At 32.9% G+C, this 10,442-nt stretch overlaps 1 protein-coding gene across 1 annotated transcript; it reads right to left on the bottom strand.

The window, feature by feature from the left end:
* Positions 1-308: 308 nt before the first annotated feature.
* On the bottom strand, positions 309-7,980 carry syf2 (SYF2 pre-mRNA-splicing factor). The gene is made up of 7 exons (XM_051125883.1): positions 7,905-7,980; positions 7,500-7,598; positions 6,786-6,911; positions 3,713-3,830; positions 3,346-3,436; positions 2,434-2,532; positions 309-786 (listed from the first exon to the last, which is right to left on the bottom strand). Exons 1-7 carry the CDS (start codon positions 7,920-7,922, stop codon positions 621-623), a joined length of 717 nt encoding a protein of 238 aa, XP_050981840.1. The 5' UTR covers positions 7,923-7,980; the 3' UTR covers positions 309-620.
* Positions 7,981-10,442: the final 2,462 nt, after the last annotated feature.

Here is a 10,442-nt window from a genome sequence, read left to right as displayed (position 1 = left end):
TCTGGAGTCAATTACTTTCAATTCATACACAGTTAAAACATAGATATGCTCTTTTTATGATTTATTTTTGGCGTTTTTATCTTTATTTAGATAGCAGGTGGGAGAGAGAGAAGGGGCTGGGATCGGCCCACAAGCCAGGATTCGAACTCGGGTCGCCGCAGCACAATGGCGCTATATGTCGATGCGCAGACATGGATATGCTCATTTTTAACAAATTTTTACTCCTAATATGCACTGTTATTTAGAACGACTCCATTTCAACTATTCACCAATGCTGTGGTATAAATCATGAAGTCTGTGAAGCTGTGTTTCATAAGATTTTTTTTATTGAAGTAGATTAGAACTGCTGTGGAACTAAATGAATTTACACCAAGGCAAAACACTGATACTACAGGCAAATATTTTTTGCCATAAGTAAAACTTGCTAAGATAATAAGGAGGCAGGGAAAAAAAGATTAAACTTGTTTAAAAAAAAAAAAAATTATAATAATAATAATTATAGTAATTCACAAGACCACCATAGAGAAGAACCACCTCAAAGGTGCGATGCTTAAAAATATTTGTACATAATTTCTGGTTGCTTGGCAGATATTTTGAATCCATAGTAACAGTCTCCATAGTTACACGGCTGTTCCTCTCTCCAGGTTCTGTTTGATCTCTGCGGTGTATTTGCCGTAGAAACGTTCAGCCTTCTTGTTGAATTTAGCGTTTCTCTCGTTGATATAATCGATGTCAGCATCGTCATTATAGGCCCTGCGGCGACTGTATTTCGAGCGCTTTTCAATCCTAAACACACAAGAAGACATTTATAGAGATTACACACACAGCTCTTAAGAAAAATTGTAAAAAATTCCAAACATTTTTAAAAAATTCAAATGTGTTCAAAATGTTTAAGTAAACTGTTAAAAATAATCCAGGAAGCCGTTTTTCACTAAATGAACAAGAAAAAACACATGCAGTAAATTTTATTTAATGCACCAATGTTTAAAAAAATAAAAAAAAGTAACTTTTATGAAGATTTCTAACACCTGGCACAAATGAACATAGAATAGTTAACTGATTCATTGAAACAGATGGTTTGACCTTACAAAACTTACAAGATCTTAAAAAAAAAACAAACAAGTTTTAGAATCAAAGCTAATTAAATAGTCTGTTTTATTGCTCTCAAACTCATGCAAAGTCATGAAACAAATTATGATTGCAAAACCAAATTAATGACACTCTTTAGGCAGTGTTATTAACCAATACTAAAACTGGCATAAATAATTTTCATTAATCAAAATGAAGCTCAATAATTAAATAAGAAATTAACGGGAAAAAAAAAAAAAAAAAAAGTTTTTTAGGCCAACTAAATGACATACAAGAACTAAAATTAATAAAACAAAAATACAAATACATTAAAGCTATACATTTACGTATGGATCAAAGATGAAAAACTGTTTAAGCATAAAAAAATAAGTGTAATACTGCTTTAAATTGTTGTTGTTTTTCCAAAAAAACCCAAAAAAAACAAAAAACAAACCACTGCTTAATTTAATTGCATTTTTGTTTTTCTGAGCTCCCTTATTCTTTTATGAATTTTTTATTGAATTTTTACATAAATATTGTGTTACACTGAATGACAATGTAACATTATTTCAACCAAATTTTGACATTTTATTCTCCAAAAACTTATTTGAAACCTTAAATGTAGACACTTTACTTACATTTAATTTGCTTTTGTACGTTTCTATTGATGTGGACATCTTAACGTCTTTGACCCATATATTTACATAATACATTTATTTTATTTAAATAAAAAAAAAGCTAATAAAAAAAAAACATTTAACAAAAAATTAATTTAATATAAAAATTAATATATGAATAATAATAGTATATAAAATAGCACTTTAGGGAAACAAGATGCTCAAAAATGACAACACTCAGTATATTGTTGCAAAATCATCACGCAAACACCACAGCTATATTACCCAGCTGTACTCTTTAGCCACTCAATTCTCAGTTTGATGCTGCAACAATGTCAGTTTTCAGAGTCCATCAAAGAGACTCGCATGCCCCCCACGCACATGCAGACGGTTCTTCAAACATCTTCAAAGCGTGTTTGTGCGTCACGATCTGGCAGCCGTAGCCCTGTCTAATGTCTCTCAGAAGCTAAAAGCAGCTCCTCCAAAATAGAAGAATGCCGTCTCGCGCATAAACAAACCCTCGCCGGCGCACACATCCATGTGCGACAGGCACGCAACGGCACAAACACATCTGGAGCGAGGAACAAACACACAAGGCCGTACTCTAAAATTGGCTACAACATCACATCCAAAAGAGCTGCTATCTGCTCTAACTCTGATGGGGAAACGCTGAGGTGTACGATTAGAAATAGATCTGCTCACCAGGTGACTGTAAGAGCTAAAATCTAACACAAACAGAGATTCTTACTGTTTCTCAACGTCGTCCACCATGCGGTCGATGCTCTCTTTAGACGGGATGTGAGTGCCGTGAATCAGACTGTTGGAGGTGGGATGAAAATCTTCTCCACTAGGAGCAAGAGACATGTACAAATCATCAGCTTTATTAGATAAAACATTTTATTTATTAACCATAACACCACCAGAACACCAATACAATTAGACTTTTGTGCTTTATTAAGGCTTTACTTCTTATCATAATCATAAAATCACTGGTTTGTAGTGCAAATAGTTTTCCTGTTACAGCACCAGCAGTACAATAGCACTCACAGAAAATACCTTAAAAGCTCATTTGTAGTTTATATTTGTTACTATGAGTTATGTCTATTTCAAATAAATGCTGTTATTTTGAACATTTTATTTGTGACCATGGACCACAAAACCAGTCATAACCAGTAATTTGTACCCAAAAATTGCTGAATAAAGTAGCTATTTTTGTTTTCTTTGCGCACAAATGGTATTCTCGTAGCTTAATAAAATTAAGGTTTAACGACTTATGTCACATGGACTATTTTACCAATGTCCTTACTACCTTTCTGGACCTTGAACGTGGTAGTTGCGTTGCTGTCTATGCAGGTCAGAAAGTGCTCGATTTTATCAAAAATATCTTAATTTGTGTTATGAAGATGAACGAAGGTCTTACAGGATTGAAACGACATGAGGGTGAGTATTTAATGACAGAGTATACTATCCCTTTAAATATCTATCTTAACTAGGAATGTTATAATCATCATTTTACACCATGAGACTCTTAAGTCTCTTAATATGACAAAATAAAAAGTCATTGCTGTTTCCAATAGCAATCCACAGTCTTGAATGAAAAACAGCCAGTTCCACGAGTGTGTATCTTTCTAAAATAGAATGAGTATAAATAAAGTCTCACCACTCTTCTCTCTGTTTCTCATAGTTATCCATATCCGGCTTGATCTGCTTCGTCAGTCTCTGGTACTGTCTCAACTGGGCCTCAGCATAGCCTACACACACACACACACACACACACACAGATGAATACAAACACATATCCAGCTGTGGGGGTCTAAAAGGGGAAAGGGGCTCTTACAGGGAGAAGCAGAAGGAAAATGATAATAATTACCAGAACCGATGATAACCAGGCGTGAAACACAAGCTCTGCATGTTTTCATTTTCACATGTTTAGCATCACACATGGCAGCCACATTCCCTCTCACTCTCAGCCAATCAGTGAGGCTCCTCATTAACCTGCATGTGTAAATAAAACAAGTGCTTCATACCTGAGAATCCTGGATCTGGGTTTTTCTTCTTTTTCTTTCTCTCCCATCTCTCTGCATCTTCGGCGCTGATCTCCAGGAGCTTCACGCGGTCGTAGTCCTCACCGCGCTCCGCACACTCCTGACACACAAACACAATTCACAACTTTACACACTTATGCACATACACCATACAATCAGAATTACTGCTTGAGTGATATGGGGCTTTTAATGGCCGATACTGGTACATAGAGAGCAGGGAGGCCAAATGACAACAAATACACTAGAGATTAAAAGACTGGGCTTAGTAAGATTTTTGTAAATAAAATTAATACTTTTATTCAGCAAAGGTGCATTAAATTGATCAAAAGTCACAGTAAAGACACTTAGTCTTAAGTAGCATGGGTATATTTGTAGTAATAGCCAAAAATACATTGTTTAGGTCAAAATTATAAATTTTTCTTTCATGCCAAAAATCATTAATTTCTGATTTAGTAATATGCATTGCTAAGAACTTCATTTGGACAAATATAAGGGTGATTTTCTTAATATTTAGATTTTTTGCACCCTCAGATTCCAGGTTTTCAAATCAGCTTTCAGATGATGTCTAAATCTCAAATTTCAAAACATCCTTTTGATCCTTATGACTGGCTTTGTGGTCCAGGATCATATTTATAAGGTTGCAAAATATATCTGTTTCAAATAAATGCTGTTCTTTTGAACTTTCTATTCATCAAAGAAATGTATTAGTTTCCAAAAATATGAAGCAGCACAACTGTTTTCAACAATGATAATAAGAAATGTTTCTTGAGCTGCAAATCAGCATATTAGAATGATTTCTGAAGGATCATGTTAGACTAAAGACTGGAGTTATGATGCTGAAAATTCAGCTTTACATACATTTATTAAAAAAAATTCACGTATTAGGATTCAAAATGTATCAACTTTTTTGACCAGGTTTGCATGTGTGTTGCAACTAAGAGTGTTGGTTTTCGATACTTGATGAAATAAACAGACTTTTGTCTGTTACAGATAAATTACAGCTACTTTTGGATTTTTATGTAATGGATTTTGATTCTTTAAATTGTGGTTCAAAAAACAGAAATTATTTCACTAAATCAAGCTAAATAACAGCCATGACTACATATACTAACACTACTTTGTTTTGATGCGTAACTATAATATCAAAACATGCTTACAGAAAAATGTTTTTTTTTCCCAGACAGAGAGAACATATAATTTGCATGAGTCACAGTACTGAAAACATGACTTTTAAAACAGTGTATTACAGGGTTGCCAGGTTTTCACAACAAAATCCATCCAAATGCTACTTAAAACTGGCGGATAAAATTAGGGCTGTGGCGGTGGCAGATTTTTTCCACCACGGTGGTAATGGACCAACTGCCGTCGGTGGCGCGGTGCTGAGATATTGTGTATATATACAAATATATATATATATATATATATATATATATATATATATATATATATATATAAAATTTTGAAAAAAAGAGGCTCAAAAATTATTAACAAACGTGCGTGTTTATTTCAGCCTACAAAACACTAAAGTGAATATCAAAGAAATTATACAGTTAAATAAGAAAGTAGCCAAAATAAGAACGGTAAATATTAAACATTTAATGCATAAATTCGTAACAACCTCGCCCAACCCTTGTATGATGGCTCATCAAAATTAAAATTACCGTCCCGAGTCCGACTGGAGACCGAGTCTTTTCTCTCTCTTTCCCATTACACTGTTGCATCCATTAAAATAGCTCAGCTTTGTTTTTAATAGGAACGTGGTTATATTTCTTTTCGTTTCTTTATAAAGTCAGTTTAGAAATATGTTTGGAACATTTTTTGTTTGTTAAATTAAGGTTTTTGGTCGTTATTTTGAGTTGACCACAGCCTGTTTGATCAAGTCAAATCATCACGACTTGCCTAAAATAAAATCTTCAAGCATATCACAATGTTTAAACGTTTAACTTAGATAAATGCACGCTATTATGCGCATTCAATTGTTTGTTGTAGAGTGGAAGCTAAACGTGCTTTGCAGCACATGGAGGCACCAGCGCAATCACTTGCAAAAAAAATTAAATATGCCGTAATCTTTGCTCATAAAGGTAAGCATAATATATCATCCGGAACTGTAAAGGGTCTAATTTTATTTGTGTGCACTCACAGTATCAACAAAATGTTGTGCTTTTGTAAAATACGCTTTCTTATGTCTCGGTGTTGAACAGGAGCGCTGCACAAAAATAAAACGAAACAGCGAATATCTGCCTTACGCTCAGGATAAATATATCTATAGAAAGCTTTAAAGTATTACTTTACTACTTTAAAACTAAAAAAAATGCAAATCGAAAACAAAAACTCTTTCATTATAAAATATGTAGTGATGCATTTCTCTCTAAAGGCACATCCAATGAGCAGATGGCGAGTCAGAATCGTCATCTTTGCAACAAAAAAAAAACACTAGTTTATTAATAATTCATTCAAGTATCTCCTTATTTCCCCCCAACACATTCATGGTAATTACTTTTCCCGGAGCTTTGTAGGCTTTAGCCTATTGTGTGCGTTTGAACGCGGATCTCTTCCAGCAGCTGCGAAGGCACATGCGCTTGCTGCTGCCGGCGGGGACACTGAACACGGCCTCAGCAGAATAATTGTTGAAGAAACAATGTATTTTATGCTTGTTATAGATTGTGTGACGTCATGTGCAGTACCGCCGGTGCCAACCGACCACTGCTGTGGCACGGTTGTCATTGTGACCATCACAGCCCTAGATAAAATACACGTTTTTTTTTTTTTGCATGGTTCCCCTGGTAAAATTCACATTCCAGGGGATAAATATCACATGATTGGGGACGCTTAAACCTGCGGACATGAAAAACAACCCACAGCAACAGTATTGATGTAGCCAAATTCTGCGGCAACATACTTGGAAACACTGATGTGTTATAGTTTTGGCATAACTTTATGAGTTTGGTCACTACGTGTGACCATTCACAGACAGCATGTTATGTTTGTGTGGTCTTAATTTTTGCAACTCAGTTTGGTGAAGTAAAAATGACAGACTTAAAATCTGATACTGTACCTTCTTCTTTTGGTCCTTCATGAGTTCGTACTCCAGACGGGCTTTTTTGGCCTCCCAGTTTGTTGGCAGCTTCAGCCTCTTGTCCTCCTCCACCACTTCCTGATGATTCAGCTTACGGGCCTCATTCTATCCACAGAACACAATCGCATTTCACACGGATGTTCATAGAGCACATTCTGTTATGCTGCGTGTCAATAGTTTTCACCTAAAGCAATATCAGCAGAGTTTGCTCTCAATCTACAACAACTACACTAAAGCTCCTTTCACAGGACTTGCATCAGGGATTTGACACACGGCTCACCACGAGCACCATGTCTTCCACTTAAGATACCACGGGGAATAGGGAAACATTTTTCTTTCCAATAGTATAAAAGAAGACATGTTATAGAAGCAAAATAGCCCAAAATCTCAACATTAAGCCGTAAATAAAAAACAACAACATCAATGGTTTGTTTGTGCTATCTTGCCTTAAACTCCAATCACAAGTGGCAACACCAGAGCAATGTTGCTACCAAGTGTAAAAGATGATCCGTCTCATCTGACCGTTTGTGATACGTCCTCAGTTTAGAAAAAGAAAGGACAGGACGTGTGTTCACCCTAGTGATATGATCCCATCACTCAAGACAGATGTTGAGAAGTGTTAATAAACTGAGTATTAATTTTAATAAATGGTCTGGTCTTGTACTGATATGAAGTAAAATGTGCCGTAGTTACCCTCTTGAAATGCAGCTCTCTGAACTTTCGGAGTCTTTCTTCTCTCTTCTGTGCTGCTGGAGTTTCTGTGGTTTCCTCTTCATTGCTGGGAGCAGCAACCTGTAAAGTAAATGTACCGTATACAAGGCTTAGTAATGCAATTTCAGGGACAGCTAAATTATAATTAAAACAATGAAATCGAACAAGTCACATTTGTCAACCCATATTTTATATTAATCAGACAGAGTCTGATGTTAGCATCTTTAGCTATGACTATACGAACATCGTTCTGAAAACAGCCACGCTAAAACGGTCATCTAACGAGCATTAAATGCTAATAATAACTGATACATTATATATAGATAAACGATGAATAAACATGTTAGATTAACACTTGAAAAATTTTGAGCTCGTGTTTTTGTTTACCTCTGCGCTCGACGCCATTGCTTCGTTCAAAAAGGAAGTACGTCACTCATTTCAGTTCGACTGTGATCTAATGACCTAATATGTAGTTCCGCTTTCCGAGTTTAGTAAGACAGCCCATAATAACGACTAGTTATAAAAAAAGGTAACAGATTTTTGAAAGAGAAATATATTTTTAATGATTCTGTTGATGAGGGTTAGTTAGCTTTCATCTTCTTATCGATGCTTCTGTTTAATTATAGTTTATTATTTTTTCAATTAACACGTATAGTATTTTAAAATACATGTATTTATTTTTATTTATGTCTGCTCTGTAGTGTGTGTGTGCGTATTTTCTGTAGACAATGTTTAATGTTGTCCTGAAATTGTTTGCAAACTGTATATATTTTAATAATAATAATAATGACAAAAGATAGCAAACATAAAAAAAAAAAAAAAAATAGTAAAATATATATTAATTCTGCTGAAAATTTAATATTTTGCTTAGTCTGCTGGCTAACAGGGTGAATGAAGTTGCAGCGGTTCAAACACAATAGATCTGGACTCATCTGCAATGTGCCATTAACATGAACTCCACTGCTCCTCTGGTCTGATTATGTATAATTAAGTTCTCTTTAAGAGGATGTAATTAACCAGAGTTTACAGTTTCAGATTAAAGCAACCTCTAGATCAGAAGCCACACTAATGAACTGATGTTCTTGTTCTGCAATCCAGATGGAACAAAAACCAAACCACCCTTAAACACTCAAGACCTAGCAGCAAGCGAGTGCACTTTATTATATTTTATTTGCCACAAGATTTTTTTTTTAGTAATAACAAAAATGAATAAAAATAATTTAGTATTGTAATTATTATACATATTAATTCTTTTCTGAAATCTGTATTAAAAATAGATGTTTTTTATTATTATATTATATATTAATATTAATAAAATAAGTAATTATTAATTATAATTATTTATTTATTTTTCATTTAATAAAACATATAGTAATTATTATACATATTAATTATTTTCCTGAAATCTGTATTACAAATAGAATATATATATATATGTATATTATACATTGTATATGAATAATATTAATCAAATAATTAATTATTATATATAATTATTTATAATTATTATTTATTATAAGTAATTATTATACATTGTAATTCTTTTCCTGAAATTTATATGAATATTAAAAATAGATAAAATTTTATACATATTTATTTTAAAATGGTGTGTGTGTATATATATATATATATTGTTATTTTATTAATATTATTATTAATATATTAAATAACATATATATTAATAATTAATAATAATTTATATAAATAATTAATTATTATTTATAATTATTTATTATTATTATAAGTAATTATTATAGATAGTAATTATTTTCCTGAAATTAATTAATATTAATTTATTAATTTATAAAGTAAATATATACAATGACACAGTAAAAATATATATACAATTATAAATATAATTGTGTGTGTGTGTTTGTGTATATATATATATATATATATATACACAAACACACACACACACACACACACACACACACATATTAATAATATTAAAATAATAATAACACATATATATATTAATAATATTAAAATTATAATTAATAATAGTACAATTCTATATATACTTATATATAATTATTACTTTTATTTTACTAACATTAATAAATATTAATATATTAGATAAATATATATATAATAAAAACTAAAATATATATACAATTACATAAAACAAAATTTGGTATTATATTACCCTACAGTGGTAATATTTTATTATAGTATACTCTTAATTATGCATTTTTATTATCATTATATACTTGTATATATTATATTTATTTGATTGTTTATGAGAATTATACACATATACTGAAAATAAATAAATACATTTGAATGGCAGCCAATGGAGAATCATGTGGTGTACTTTCAGCATTCACCAGCAGGGGCTAATTGAGCCATGCTAACTAGCTAACAAGCTAACATTCAGACTGATTAGCCACATGGCATGTACAGCCCAGGTGCAGCAGGAGTCAAAAAGTCATGAACATCCAAGAAAGACCATCATCAAGCCAAGTATCTGCTCTCCAGGTATTAAGCATTTCCTTGGTTTGGTCAGGCTGCCAGATGACATTTTTGCTTAAAAGTGAATTCAAAGTAATTTAATTATTAAATTAAAAAGGGCAAATAACTGAATGGCACTCGCGTGAGGTCACGCGTGTCATATTTGGAACATTTACAGTGCAACAATGCCTGCTGTGAATGTTATTTCTGAAAAGATTGTGTGTGGCCTACTGTGTATATGTGTACCAGTATTCAGAGAATAGTAAGCTCCGAACAGGTTTTCTTAATAGTAAGAGGTCATTCAGCTGGATTCCATTAGCAAGCTACGTAAACTATTGTGTTGTTTGATTAATGGATGCGTCCTCCATTTTGATTCACGCTCAGACCATCCTCAGTGTGTTCAGCTGCCTGACATCTGGGTTGTAACTAGTATCGAAAACACAGCCAATAAAATCATGCCGTTTCCCTAAT

This window comes from Labeo rohita, chromosome 13 (genome assembly GCF_022985175.1).
Source record: "Labeo rohita strain BAU-BD-2019 chromosome 13, IGBB_LRoh.1.0, whole genome shotgun sequence".
Classification (NCBI taxonomy): domain Eukaryota; kingdom Metazoa; phylum Chordata; class Actinopteri; order Cypriniformes; family Cyprinidae; genus Labeo; species Labeo rohita.
This window is presented reverse-complemented; position numbering and strand designations above follow the sequence as displayed.

Coding starts and splice junctions, on each gene's coding strand:
- syf2 (XM_051125883.1), bottom strand. Junction 3,831..6,785: donor TGAAGGACCAAAAGAAGAAG/GTACAGTATCAG, acceptor TTTGTGTGTCAG/GAGTGTGCGGAGCGCGGTGA. Junction 787..2,433: donor GTGGACGACGTTGAGAAACA/GTAAGAATCTCT, acceptor TTGTGTGTTTAG/GATTGAAAAGCGCTCGAAAT.